This window comes from Garra rufa, chromosome 7 (assembly GCF_049309525.1).
Source record: "Garra rufa chromosome 7, GarRuf1.0, whole genome shotgun sequence".
NCBI lineage: Eukaryota > Metazoa > Chordata > Actinopteri > Cypriniformes > Cyprinidae > Garra > Garra rufa.
The window spans coordinates 50,544,944-50,561,036 of NC_133367.1; the positions used below are offsets into that span (position 1 = coordinate 50,544,944).

The window sequence follows — 16,093 nt, forward strand, 5'->3', positions numbered from 1 at the left end:
ATCGCCATCTGTAAATTTTTGCGATACATAATTACTTCGCAAAACATCTCTTGTGAAGCATAAACATAATTAACAGAAGAAAAACAAATTACTGTGTGTCACTTGCCGTTGGAAGCTCCTTATTGCAGCCTACTCCTGCAGCTTAGCTGGCAACCTCGAGTCAGGGGGGAGCGGGAGGGGAAACACCATTCTACAGTATTTTGAATGTGATTGCAGTACCAGTTTTGGCCACAATCCTACATACGGTTCCTTTAAAGGTAATGAGATAACTAAGTGACTAATTAAATGATGATTGTGCATTAGTGATGAACACCTGCTGTCATCGAGGATCAAATGTTGAAGTTTTATTGGTTAAAATTATGCCACCATCATGGGGATCAGTGTTTGCTTTATTTGGGTTCTTGACCCTTGATATCTTCAGTAAGATTTCTCTCTGTAGCAGTGCATCAAGGGGATATTAGTTGTTATCTGAGGAGTAAACTGGCAGGATCAAAATGCAAACTAAATATTTCTTTAATAATTATAGTGAATAAATCTGAATAAAGTGAGTATATAACTATGTAATGCATGTAAAAAATTATGCAGACATCAAGAACCAGCATTTAACAATGGTTACAATCAACAAATGCTTCATATTGCAATGCATGCTGGGTAACAAAATAGTAAGAACTCCCATCATGCATTGTAGCATGAATAATTATTGTCACCACTGTTGAGGATGGTATGATAAGTGTTCATGTCCAAAAACCTAAGCTGAACCAACTATTTGTTGGAAAACTGAAGCAATAAGGTCGCAGTTGTTTAATAAGACTTTTTTTAGTGGTTAAATAATAGTTCAATATCAGCCAATAAAAAAACACTTCATAATGTTCATTCAGCAGGAGTTACAAGCAAAAAGCACAAATTAATATGTCGTTTATAGTCTGTGTACACAACCACCCTACAATGATAAAAATCTACCCAGTGGTATTTTATATTTTTAATCTTTAAAAGTAATATCCTGTTTTTAAAATCAGGTCATTCTCAGCTTCTTGTCGAGCTGAAACAGTCCGACTCTGATCGCCATTGTGTGACTCAGGTGCAAGGGAAGACAAGAGTGTCTCAGATTGAGTGAATAAGGTGTTCTGTTGTTGGATGTAATAATGAATTTAGCAGTCGTCATTTACTCCCGACATCTGAGCTGCTGAAGATGCAGAGGATTAACGTTACTTTTGTTTTTGAAAGGAGTGCAGATCCCGATCTACATATGCATCTATTTTTCATGTAAATCATTCCTGATACAGCTTCACCCACAGCAGAAGTGAGTATAAGGGTTTTTTATGCATCTTTGCAAATGGCCTTTCTTAATAATGTGCTTGTTAGCAAGTTCCGTGGCTAAACAAGGCTAAAGTAAACATTACAGCTCATAATCCCACGGCAGAGAGGGGCAGGGCGAGCAGATCTCAAAAACATTTAAAGGAACAAGCAACCGAATAGCTCACTCTAAAAAGGGCTGATTTTGACAAGGTAAAACTACCACTGAGAAATTTTAACCAAAGTATGTTATAGACTACTCATTAAGACCCTAAAAATCATATCAACTTGTGGAAAATGGGCATCTGATGACCCCTTTAACAACAGGTGTTCATCACTAATGCTCAATCATCATTTAATTAGTAAATTATCTCATTAAATTGAACTCTTTGATGACTTGGGAATTATGACTTGGGAGACTTGCAACAGTCGTTATATAATAAAGTTGAAATATTAGGAGAATAAAGTTTAAATTTTTTGTGAATAAAGTCCAAATAATACAAGAATAAAGTTGAAATATTACGAGAATAAAGTTGAAATATTACGAGAATAAAGTTGAAATATTACAAGAATAAAGTCGAAATATTTATTTTGAGAATAAAATCAAATAAAGTAAAAATATTTGAAGAAAAAAAGCTTTAATATTTATTTCGAGAATAAAATCAAATAAAGTCGAAATGTTTCAACAATAAAGTCAAAATATTACAAGAATAAAGTCAAAATATTACAAGAATAAAGTCAAAAACTGAGGGTTTTTGAATGTTCTTGTTTATCCTTAGTCATTGTAAAAAAAAAGAAAGAAAAATGTGCAAATTACTGATATTGTGGTATTTTTGGTAGATTCCACACACACACAAAAAAACAATAAAAAAAGAATAAAGGCAAAATATTACAATAATAAAGTTGAAATATTACAAGAATAAAGTAAAAATATTTTGAGAATAAAGTCAAAATACAACAAGAATAAAGTTGAAATGTTATGAGAATAAAGTCAAAATAATACTAGAATGAAGTCAAAACATTTCAAGAATAAAGTTGCAATATTTTGAGAATATATAGTCAAAATATTTATTTTGAGAATAAAATCAAATAAAGTAAAAATATTTGAAGAAAAAAAGCTTTAATATTTATTTCGAGAATAAAATCAAATAAAGTCGAAATGTTTCAACAATAAAGTCAAAATATTACAAGAATAAAGTCAAAATATTACAAGAATAAAGTCAAAAACTGAGGGTTTTTGAATGTTCTTGTTTATCCTTAGTCATTGTAAAAAAAAAAGAAAGAAAAATGTGCAAATTACTGATATTGTGGTATTTTTGGTAGATTCCACACACACACAAAAAAACAATAAAAAAAGAATAAAGGCAAAATATTACAATAATAAAGTTGAAATATTACAAGAATAAAGTAAAAATATTTTGAGAATAAAGTCAAAATACAACAAGAATAAAGTTGAAATGTTATGAGAATAAAGTCAAAATAATACTAGAATGAAGTCAAAACATTTCAAGAATAAAGTTGCAATATTTTGAGAATATATAGTCAAAATGTTTATTTTGAGAATAAAATCAAATAAAGTCGAAATATTTATTTTGAGAATAAAATCAAATAAAGTCGAAATGTTTCGACAATAAAGTCCAAATATTACAAGAATAAAGTCAAAATATTTTTGAGAATAAAGTCCACATAATACGAGAATAAAGTTAACATATAACATGAATAAAGTTGAAATGTTATGAGATTAAAGTCTTAATACTACGACAATAAAGTCTAAATATTATGAGAATAAAGTCGAAATATTACGAGAATAAAGTCGAAATATTACGAGAATAAAGTAAAAATATTACGAGAATAAAGTCAAAATATTACTAGAATAAAGTCAAAATATTACGAGAATAAAGTCCAAATAACACAAGAATAAAGTCAAAATGTTTCAGGAATAAAGGTGAAATGTTTCAAAAATAAAGTCAAGATGTTTTTGAAGAATAAAGTTGAAATATTTTGGGAATAAAGTTGAAATGTTAGACCTACAAAAATAAAGTCAAAATGTTTTGAGAAGTAAAAAAAAAAAAGGTTTTTTAAAACACAGAGAAATGTTTTTTGTACAGAGAAAGATCTAGAAAATTCTGGATCTGAGAATGTTTTTTTCCACATTGTGGTTCAAGGCTTCCATACATGAGTATATGAACAAACATTTTATTTTTTACTGAAATTTCTAAACTAATAAGAACTTGAACATCAGACTACATTACCAGCTGTGCTTGTCTCTGGTTGTCTCGCTGTTGTAACAGCGCTGCTGATGTTAGTAACAACTGAAAAAAACAATGACTGATGAATATTAATTAATCAGCAATAACACAAATAATACAAAGAGCTCATGTGATTATTTTACCTGCACAGTATGCTGAACAATTCACAGCTGGTCTAAGTAGCTCATAGACATAATAATTGCCTGGACAGGCTTTGACTTTAATGGGGTAAGACCCGTAATAACAGCAGTAAATGTAATGGTGACCACAGATATCTCGAGTGACGACTCCATCCTGTACTGTTGGGTGTCCACCACGAATCCACAGTGGGATATCAGTGTTACAGCTATACTGAGCAACACACTTGTCTGGGATCTTAGCGTTCACATTGTTAATGAAGAGACGATACCAGCCGCTCCAGGTGACTGACAGGTCACAATTACTGCCTGAAACATATATATTAGTGGCTCTCCATGGATCATCCAGCACAGTGTAGCTGTAGCAGGGGTCAACAGAAGGATACACTGCAAAATACATGATTCAATAAATAAATGTGTGTTGAATTAAAAAGCATAGATAATCTTATTATAAAAAATTACAGTGCTCTCAAGTCTGAGTCCCAAAGGGCCGATTCCGAGTCAAGTCCAATGAAACACTACTGTTTATCAGTTTTTTAACCTTATTTTAACTTGTACAATTAGAAAAACGCAATGTCAATTTAAATGTAACAAAAACAAACCTCTATTGCATCTTGCCGTTTTTATTTTTGGTTTCACACCATCAGGGATGGGTAGTATTTCAAATTTTAAAATACAAAATACTATTTTGTTTTTAAATACTTTTGAGAAAAAAAATCTAATGTATTTTGCATTTAAATACATTTAATCTTGGTATTTTTGTATTTTCAAAATACATAAGGCACTTCTTACCTCATTATTAGACTGTGTATTTCTTGCAGGGATGGGCAGATGTATTTGAAATACTATTTTGTATTTTGTATTTATAAAATACCTTTGGAAAAAGTCAAATTTATTTTGTGTTTAACTAAATTTAATCCTGGATTTTTGTATTTAGTATTTTTGTGTATTTAAAAATACTGCCCATCTCTGCACACCATCTCATAATTAGTGTCCTGCTCCACTTAGCAAACTTACAGTCATGTAACAGAAGGTATGGCTGTCTTGATTTATGTATACATGTACTTTCCATAAGTTACAGCAAACACCTGCTTTATATTTTAATACATGTATAGTCAGGGCCCTGCTTAAAAAAAAAAAAAAAAAAAAAAGAAGCTAAAACCAGTCTAGGCTATATGTGGGTTTACGTAAAGCCAACTGATAAAGAAGTGGGTATGCCGTGTACCTGCACCACTGTTTATAGTTAATTACAATAAATTACATTATGTAAGGAATAATTGATGATGGGCCGTTGAAGCTAGAATCTGCCACCATGTTAAAAAAAATAAAAATTTTAATATAACAGCAAAAACTAATAAACTAATGTAATAAAATATTTTCAAGCTTACTGAAAACAATAACATTCAGAACCTAAAGCGAAAGAGAACTCCACATTCGCACGCTGACTAAAATACATTTGAGTCCGTGACAACCCAGCAGGCACACGACGTCATATGACGTTAATATTAGGTTAGATTTAGGTTGTGACGTCAGGTGACCAAAATTCAATGTCTAACCAACGTCTTAAGACAACGTTATTTGACGTCCAATAACGACGTCAAATGATGTTGATGTTTGGTTGATTTTAGGTTGTGTTGGAAAGTGACCAAAATCCAACTTCGAGCCAACATCTTAAACCAACGTCATATTGACATCAAATACTGACATTTATTCATCAGGTATGGCAACCAAAACCCAATGTCTGATAGACGTCATAGTAACGTCTATAGTAACATGGTAACGTCCACACAACGTCAAGCTGTAACATCATTAGACGTTGATATTTGGTTGTTTTTAGGTTGCATTGTCAGAGGTGTAAAATCCAGGTTCGGTGAGTAAAAGTCCTCCCCAGTATTTAGTTCCAATCACCTGGATTTGCTAATTAGCACAGTTTTTCAGCCAGGAGGACAGAGATTGGACCAAGTCATTTATTTTGAGTCTCAAGGCAAAAGTCCTCAAAGAATTAAAGTTATTGAGTTAACTGAATGATGATTGTGCATTAGTGATGAACACCTGTTGTTATTATAGAGGATCAGATGTTGATGTTTTATTGGTTAAAATGATGTGACCATTGTGGAGGTCAGTATTTGCTTTAGTTGTGTCCTTGACTATTGCGCTAGCTATCTCTCTGTTACAATGCATTTCGTGTTATAATGCAGTGAGATCAGAGCTGTACAACAAGCAGCTAACAGCTGTTTCTATATGAATAGGTAATATTCAAGAGCTTATTTGAACACACACAAAATAACTTTCTTTTCTTCTTATGTTAAGGTTTTGCACTATCAAATCTGCTAAACTACCGCAGGTTATCCACCTCTAATGTTCTTCTAACAGTTATAGCGATTTTAAAACCTGTATAACCCATAAACATTTTTTTAACATCTGTACCACTTAGATACACACACAGATCAAGAACCAGCACATGAATCTCAACAATGGTGACAATCAACAAAACGCTTCATGCTGCAATGCATATTGGGTAACAGCATAGTAAACACTCCCATCATGCACTGCAGTATGAATAATTATTGTCACCACTGTTGAGGAGCGTATGATAAGTTTTCATGTCTTAAAGCCTGAGCTGATGCATTGTTTTTTTTCCCTATACTTAAGCATTACAGTGACATTTGTTTAATATGGTTTTTTTTATTTCAGTTCTACAATAGCTACATGTTACTCAATAAATCAAAGAGAGAGACCGCTTCAAGATGCTCATCTAGATTAGTTAGATGGGGAAAGTGTGAAAGCATCTGCTGTTGCAAGCTTTCAATTCAACACACAAATGTTTGCTGAAAAACAGCATGGAAATTACTTCACTCGTGAAATAACTAAGTTACTCCAAGAATCAAGAGACAAACTAAAGCAACCCTTGACCACAATTATGGTGAGATTTTTTTTTTTTTTTCTTGACCAATAAAACATCAACATCTAAACCTCTTATAATTCTCAATAAGAGATTCTGCAGACATGAAATAAAGTCAGTCTGGTTAGTAATGAGTGAAGCTTGTGAAGCTGTTTGTGGAGATGTTTAATCAGATTTTGAGAGATGAAATGTTTTGTTCAGTTGATTCAAGTCAGTTGTAGTTCTTGTGTTTCTCTTTTCTTCAATGATGCTGCTTGTTAACAGCAGGTGTTCATCACTAACACAATCATCATTCAGTTATCTCATTAACTTTAACTGTTTAGGGGCTTAAGATTTTACTTCAGACTTGCTTGAGGAATGACTTGGTCCAATCTCTGTCCTGCTGGTTGAAATTCTGTGATAATTAGAAAATCCAGGTGATTGGAACAAAACACTGGAGAGGACTTTTACTCATGGAACCTGGATTTTACACCTCTGTGCATGGAAAAGTGATCAAAATCCAACGTCGAGCCAACGTTGGACATTGACGTCGGCCTGACGTTGGGTTCTGACGTCAACCCGATTTTCATTTCCAACCAAAATGCAACGTCTGATAGACGTCATAGAGGTTGGGGTACAACGTCAATCTGACGTCATGTTGACGTCCTGTGCCTGCTGGGAAGTCTGCTAAAAACTGTACTCAAGACCCGACTTGAGTCCGAGTACGAGTCTGATTACCCCAACTCTAACAACAGCTTCTTGACAAACTAAATACCGCTTGACTTTGTGCATCTAAAACTCAACTAATTAAAACTCAAAACACAAATTTAACTGAAACTTTTCTGAGTTAACAGCATCAGCAGCTACACAGTTACTGACTTAACGTAAAGCAACATGCAGCATTTCATTAAAGGTCCCATATTGTACACATTTCTGGAGGTTTATTTTAGTTGTTGATGTCCTTAAGAATATATATTTGCGGTATAAGTGCCAAAATCCATCTCAATATATTTTTACAGCTCCTTTTTTTAGGACGTCTGTCAAGAACAGGTCGATTTTGGCCCGTCTAATTTATATTTATGAGCCTCTCTTCTGATTGGCCTGTTGTTTTCTGAGTGACGCACAGCCAGGCCAACCACAGTTAACTACAGTCATGTATGCAGTAGCCTAGCCCAGAGCCTAGCCTGCTGTGGTTTGGTGATACTCAACAGGATATTTCAGAATGATCATTAATGTTTCTTTCTTCTTCAAACACCGAATGCAGTAAGCTACGTAACTGTTGCTTTAGTAAAGCCCCTTTCACAATGCGCGCTGATTCTGGAAAATTACGGGAAAGAGCGCTGTGTGAACAAAAGCCAGAACCAAATGCCATAAAGGCAGTGTTGTAGTGATGATGCACGTTACCCTGCGACTCTTCACGACGGAAAATATGTGCAAAGTGGAATGAAGCAGCGATCAGGCCGCTCCGCACTATCAGTGCAGAAGCACAGATTGTTCATCAGGTTAGTTTCAGTTTAGTGAAATGTACGCGTTGCATTACACCTCACATCCAAATGTCACATGTCTTTATGGGTTGTGTGTAAAGCACGCACAGATTCCGGAAAACAACTGTGAATGAACCAAATTAAACAATTCCGGAACAAATCGTGGGACACATTATCCCTGTATTTTCCAGAATTGTTGTGTGAAAGAGGCTGAAGTTGACGTGCCTCTGGTCTCTTATATTAATGTTGTTCAGAAGCCTGTGCAATGATGTAGTTTCGACATCTATAGACTGAACAGGGTTTTCTCCATTTTTGTTTTTGTGTTGTTATTGCTTAGCAATGTTATGGACGCGATGTTGTCTGGGAATTCACAAAAGGAGGGTGGGACGGTGGTTGGTGCTCGGGGTGGTGACTGAAGGCGGTGACTGAGTAGATCGGACGTCACATTTTTACGGAAGTCACAGCGGCTCGTGAAAATGATCAGCTACTTTAAGCAGGCTCTGTGCAGTTTACTGTGGATTGACTGTTTTGAAACTGTAGTTACATAGCCCCTACACTCTAAAAAATGTTGGGTTGTTTTTTTAACCCAACTGCTGGGTTAAGCCTGTTGGGTCATTTAGTTGGGTTGTTTTGTTCAGTGTTGGGTTGTTTTTGTGTAACCCAACCTTGGGTTACTGATTTTATCCAATCAAGTGACAGTTAAGAGAGTAAGCCACTCCCCCTACTCAACGAGCCAAGCACTACCTTCGCGGCCATTTTGAATCACCTCAGGAACAACCGTCCTTCAGACAGAAAAGGTGTTTGTGGGTTTTTAATGTATGAAACTAATACTGTTATAACTCAGTAATTGCAGCCAAACAAGCCCTAATATTAAAGATTTATGGGTCAAGAGCCCAACTAATGCAAACACTGACCACTATAATGGTTGCTTAAAAATTTTGGTTTTCCCCTTCGGTGATTCTGCTTATTAACATCAGGTGTCTTCAATAATGATCAATCATCACTTCGTTAATCACCTAATTATCTCGTTAACTTCAACACTGCTTCAGTGTCTATATGTGTCCACACTCAGAGTGTTAAATTAACACTGGGGATTTTGCTGTGTTGGTTTGATCAGGGTTGGAGCTAAACTCTGTAGCGCATTGGACCTCCCGGTTTAAGATTTGAGGAACCCTGGTGTACAGTATTAGTTTCACACATTAAAAACCCACAAACATACATTTTCTGTTGTCGCTGGAGGACGGTTGTTCCTGAGGTGATTCCTGAGGTGATTCAAAATGGCCGCGAAGGTAGCGCTTGGCTCATAGAGTATGGGGAGTGGCTTACTCTCTTAACTGTCACTTGATTGGATAAAATCAGTAACCCAATGTTGGGTTACACAAAAACAACCCAACACTGAGCAAAACAACCCAACTAAATGACCAACTTAATCCAGCAGTTGGGTTAAAAAACAACCCAACATTTTTTAGAGTGTATATTTTAACATTTATTAATGCAAATTGTATTTTTATATTGCATTAAAATAGCCTTTTATAAATTCATTTTGTCTCTTTTTTTGTTGTCTTAAGTAATTCTCTTTGATTATTCTTTATTTTCTTTATTATTAAATATTTCAGGTTTGTTTTCAACCAGCAACGTAGTATTTCTTTTTTTTTTTTTTTTTTGTCAATAGTCTAGGTAAATAAAACAACCCAACGTGTTGGGTCAAAGATTTAACCCAACAAGTTGGGTTAAAATAACCCAACGCTGGGTTTGTCCATATTTGACCCAGCGTTGGGTTACCAAAATAACCCAATTTGGGTTATTTTAACCCATTGTTTTTTTTTTTTTGAGTGTAGACCTCAGTTATCATGAAAAAATCCAGGAAATTTCGATTTTGACAATATGAGACCTTGAAGGATTTTCTCTCACAAGCAGAAAAGGTGGCTCTTTGGGCCTGCACCCTCATTACATGGATCTTCATGAATGCATTTCTGTTTCTGTTGAGTTTGGTGGGATTAATGTTAACTAATTGAACTCTGCTGTGGCCATTCAAAATGAAATTTGAGATTCACCCTTGATTTTCACATGAATATTAGACAGAAAAGACAATTCGCTCTCACTTTCTGAATACATTACTAGGTTACATAGTAAAAAAAAAAAAGTGATAGAAAAATTGCACAGATCATCCTAAATTCAGTCATTTTAGCACTCAAAAATCTGAAAAATGTCACATGAATAAAATCTGAACAGAGCTGAATTAACGCCACTATTGTGTAAGCTGCATCTCTATTGTATAAAGCCAGACTTGAATAGACAAGCACATTTCCTCACATATCTGTCCTATAGTTCAAATCTGCTCGTAAATCAATAAGCCAACAGAGACACAGTGTGTCACATTACCAGTTGAGATGGTCGCTGATGTGACGGCTGTAGAGCTGGTGTTAACGCTGCTAACAACTGAAAGTTTAAATAAATAGTGATTAATGAAAAGAGACACAAATATCATGAATGTGTATAGAGTTCATGTGAATTCATTCACCTGCACAGTATCCTGAATGGCACAAAGTTGAACCAATTAGCTCATAGACATAATAATTGCCTGGACAGGCTTTGACTTTAATGGGAAAAGACCCGAAATAGCAGCAGTATACGGCATTGTTACCGCAGACATCTCGAGTGACGACTCCATCCTGTACTGTTGGGTGTCCACCACGAATCCACAGTGGGAGATCAGTGCCACAGTGACCGTATGCAACACAGGTGTCTGGGATATGAGCGTTCATGTTGTTAATGAAGAGACGATACCAGCCGCTCCAGGTGACATACTGATCACACCTTTTGACTGGATCATTTGTATTATTGGTGTCTCTCCATGGATTGTCCAGTACAGTGTAGCTGTAGCAGGGGTCAACAGAGGGCTCCGCTGTATTTAAAATATTTAATTTTTAGCATTAGACAAAAAACTTGTGTTATACAGTACAAATGAACTTTTCTAGCAGTCATTCTCATACAGTTTAATTCAGAAAATGAATTCTTCACAGCAAAATCCCCGGTGTTAATTTAACACTCCCAGTGTTAATTGTGGACTCATATATACACTGGCTTCGGTGTTAAAGTTAACACTGAAGCAGTGTTAAAGTTAATGAGATAATTAGGTGATTAACGAAGTGATGATTGATCATTATTGAAGACACCTGATGTTAATAAGCAGAATCCCCAAAGGAGAAAACCAACATTTTTAAGCAACCATTATAGCGGTCAATGTTTGCATTAGTTGGGCTCTTGACCCGTAAATCTTTAAAACTAGGTCTTGTTTGTTGCTGTATTTGATTTAAAGCAGCTAGGCATAAACTCATGTCATCAGGTGATGATTCTGTTTTAACATATTCATTGTTTGACATGAATCACCGTGACTAATCTGTGAGGTTTTTTTTTTTTTAGCCTTGACAATCCACAGAAGTTCCAGCACTTCATATACTTTTTGGAAAAAAATTTTTTACAATCTGTTTTAGAGAGGTGTTTCACGTCGGCACACATAGACATCAAGAACCAGCCCATGAATCTCAACAATGGTGACAAACGGCATATTCAGATAAACAGATCAACTCTGAACTCTCATAATTTATTCATGCTGCAATGCATGATGGGAGTCATGGATGAGTTCTGATTGGCTACAACACGCTTTTTGATGGTCACCGTTGTTGTGGTTCTCACGCTGATTCTTCATGTCTGTGTGTCTAAATTAAACTAAACTACTTTTATGTCATCTGTCTGATTATGCCAAAACTGATTGCTCTATTGTTCACAGTTTCTTGTAGTCTGTAAGGAAATCCTATGTCAAATACTCAAGTCACTATATGATGATTATGTCAAGCACAGTCAATGCCACCTGATGACTTTTGCTCTTGGCTTGTCTGGCTGTTAAAACTGAGTAATTGTAGTTAAACAAGACCTAATATTGAAGATTTACAGGTCAAGAGCCTAACTAATGCAAACATTGACCGCTATAATGGTTGCTTAAAAATGCTGGTTTTGTCCTTTGGGGATTCTGCTTATTAACAGCAGGTGTCTTCAATAATGATCAATCATCACTTCGTTAATCACCTAATTATCTCATTAACTTCAACACTGCTTCAGTGTCAACTTCAACACTGAAGCCAGTGTATATATGAGTCCACAAATAACACTGGGAGTGTTAAATTAACACCGGGAATTTTGCTGTGTTCAGTTATAAATTCCAATACAGGTCCAAATGCACAAAATCACAACACACCAAAGTACAGATCTGATCATGTATAGGTAAAACACCACAGCACAATACATTACCAGCTGACTCGCTGACAGTTATACAGACCAAGACATCTAAAAAAAAAAAAAAAAAAAGATGTTAATGAATACAAACGAATTCACATTGCAAAGGGTACAATATCTGTAACAGCAGACAACTGACCAAATACAAAAAATTAAACAGTCTTTTAAGATTTTTTTTTTAGATAATGCTGTCATTTTTAACTGACAATACAAACTGCATTTCTATGGAAGCTGTTTCCGCTACTGAATAATAATAATAATAAAAAAAGGTTATTGCCAGGTGTGCACATAAGTTTTTTAGCCTGGTTCTCATAAGAGTACCTAGAGATTTGGTTGGGTCCTCACACTACACCATAGTGTGACCCATTAAATATAACATAAATATGGTAATAATATAATTGGACTTTTTATATAAAATAATAAACTAGATAATAAAGTGTGGTAGTAGTATTATGTTTTAAAATAAAAGGGAGTATTAAATAAAAATGCAATTATTTCACCGCAAACTTACAAATAAACTGCTAATATTTACTTTTTTTATGTGAATTTTCACAATTGTGAGTTATAAAGTCAGCACTGCGAAATATAAACGTACAGTTCTGATAAGTGAAATTGTATGATATAAATTGTATGATAAATTGTATGATATAAACTCGCAATTGTGAGTTATTAAGTCAAAATTGTTTGAAATGAACTAGCAATCCTGTAAACATATCGGAACTGGACTTATAATTTGCAATTGTGCATTTATATCTCAAAGTTCTAAGAATTGAAAAATCAAAATTGTGAGTTTATATGATGCAATTTTAAGACAAGTCTAAATTGGGAGATGTAAACTCGCAATTGCAAGAAAAAAAAAAAAAAACTGTCAGAATTGTGAGATAAAAAGTCGCAGTTACCTTTTTCAGTTTTTATTCAGTGGCGGAAACAGGCTTCCATACATTTAAACTGCATTTAAGTCCAAAAAAAATTTTTGTGATAATGCTTGCAGGTCCCCCACCCTCATGATGGAAGAGAGCTCTGTCAGCAATCAAGGTCTTAAGCGACATATATTTCAGCTCGACTGAACCAAGCGGCTTAAAGGGAGCTCTCCGAAGACCTAGCAGGACCACAGAGAGATCCCAAGAGGGAATGAGGTGCAGTCTAGGAGGTTTTATCTTCCTTGCACCTCTCAGAAACCTCCATAGGGATTCTGGGGTTACGCCAACCCAGAGTGTGCCCCGGTGCCATGTTCGAGTCAATCCTCAAGGCAGTTAAGAGAACATAAGCCGTAGAAAAAAACGCAAAACGTAGTCCAGTCACTCGCCGTAAAAGTGTTTCAAAAACTGTTGGGTCTGATGGCAGCCGCGTCCAAAGGAATACCTTTTGGCCTGCTGTACATGAGACCTGCTTATGCTCCTAGACATCAGTGTTGTTTTTGACAACCATCTTAGATTTAGTCTTAGTCTTAGTCTTTTGGACTAAAATGGTTATTAGTTTTAGTCAAATTTTAGTCACTTCTATATGTGATAGTTTTAGTCCAATTTTAGTCGATGAAAAGTCAAAAAGGTTTTAGTCTAGTTTTAGTCAAAAAAGGGGGAAAAAGTAGTCTTTTAACAAATTAATGTAGGTCAGTAAGTATTTTGTTGTTGGGTAGTGTCACTTAAGTTCTGAAAATAACAGATCTATAGTTAAATACAATGTGAGCTTCTGGATCGACTATTTTCACCAATAATTACAACAATGAAGGAATGTTTTAAAACTAGGGCCGGGACTTTAACGCGTTAATTTAGATTAATTAATTACACAAAAATAACGCGTTAAATTTTTTTAACGCATTTTAATCGCACTAAGTTTTGCACCGCGGAACGTTTCTCACTGGATGAGATTCGGCGGACCGATTATACTGGAGCACAAACTAGCGTTCAGACAAGATGCGTCCGTCCTTAATAGTATTGTATGTCCCAAATCGTAGTATGTTTAAAAAGTATTCCAAAGATTCCCGGATGGTCTACTACTTAACGATCAATTCACACTCTTAACTGCTAATATTGCCCGCAACACACTGCGCCGTGAACGAGGATTCGATTAGAACTACAAACACGCATAAAAAGTGTTAAAAAACTACAAACATGGAGGATATACGCGACCAACGGACAGGTAGAGAAAGGGGTTTGAGTGATAAATAATCAGTGTGTAACCTGATAAAAACTATTTTTTAAATGTTATCGGCGTTATATTCCATGTGCAGCAACTTTTATAATGATAGGTTTGGTCATTAACGTTTAAATGCATAATTAAGCAAACACAAGAACAGAGTTTTCGGAATGAAAGACTCGTTAAAGAACGTGCCTCTTGCTACACTTAATGGCAATATTGCACTGGTCTGTTGGACTTGGTTGAACAAAAATAAACAATATTTTGTTGCTTAAGCTTATGTATTCGGTCATTATTCAATGGTATACTAAAAATCCATGTAAAAATCTTAATTCTCACTGTTCTCAGGTCAAATATTTATATGCGATTAAAATGCGATTAATTTCGATTCATTAATTACAAAGCCTCTAATTAATTAGATTAAATTTTTTAATCGAGTCCCGGCCCTATTTAAAACAAACATAAAATACAAACAAGGATGGAATGCTAAAACGGCTTGCCATAGCGGCAGATATTTTCCGGTTTTAATTGGCATGCACAATAAGCAGAAATGTCATGCATTTTAAACGTCTGACGGACCACCCACTAACATTTTCGTCTATTCTCGTCTCATCAACGAAAACTCATACATGTCTCGTCATGTTTTAGTCATCAACGAGCCATTTTTATCTCGTCATCGTCTCGTTATCGTCATGGAAAAAAGTTGCGTCAATGAAATGATTTCGTCATCGTTGACGAAAACAACACTGCTAGACATATGGAGGAAGCCTTGGTTACTACCTCAAGGCCTGGTGTTGTGAAATCCTTGTCGTCGAGTAATGCTAACGACGGATGCCTCCCTCACCGGTTGGGAAGCGGTCATCTCATGTGGCCATCTCAGGTGGCACATCTACAACCTGGAGATGCTGGCCATGTTTCAGGTACTGAAACACTTCTCCCAGACCTAAGAGGCCATCATGTGTAAAGAGAATCCTGACGCCTGTGGTCCAGGACTTCTGAGGGCAGGCCCTTCTGGGGAAGAGCTGTGTAAAACTCATCATATGGTATCAGTGCCCTCAGGATATCTGTTAACCCTGCCACCTCTGGTGCTTCATGGCACAGCAGTCTCAAGCGAGCACATCTCGTAGCATCCGCCCGGGAATGTAGCAATGCTAGGCTTGTCACTTCTAAGGAGGTCTCTAGAGCAGCTAGATTGGCTGTTCCCTGACGGTCATCCATTTCAGTACACCAGAGGTCAATCTTGAGAGCATGATTCCCTTAGTAGACCTAGTAGACCAAACTGGGTTATATCAACGTTTAGTTGACATTAGCTCAACCAGAGCAGGTGGCGGTTCAACATTGAGATGTTGTACTCGCCCACATGAAAGGTTGTTACTAAACGGCAAGAAAAGTGTCCTTTTTCCATCACAGAAAACCACTTTTCTGGGTGTGGTGTGGGATTCAACCACAATGCAGGCACGTCTGTCTCCTGCTCATATCGAGTCAATCCTCACCACAGTTAAGAAAGTCAAAATTAGGCCGGTAACTCACTGACAAACAGTTCCTGAAACGGTTGGGTCTGATAGCAGCTGTGTCCAACATAATACCTTTTGACCTGCTGTACATAAGACCCCTGCAGTG

General features: G+C 35.8%; 1 protein-coding gene across 1 annotated transcript in view; it reads right to left on the bottom strand.

Moving 5' to 3' along the window:
- The window catches only part of LOC141338229 (adhesion G protein-coupled receptor E3-like), a 34,775-nt gene extending 19,084 nt beyond the window's left edge, over positions 1-15,691 (bottom strand). The window contains exons 1-2 of the mRNA XM_073843774.1: positions 15,451-15,691; positions 10,566-10,949 (exon numbers count right to left, since the gene is read on the bottom strand). Of these exons, the coding sequence (XP_073699875.1) occupies positions 10,566-10,949; positions 15,451-15,691 (625 nt within the window). The remainder of the gene's footprint in view (positions 1-10,565; positions 10,950-15,450) is intronic.
- Between the last annotated feature and the right edge of the window lie 402 nt (positions 15,692-16,093).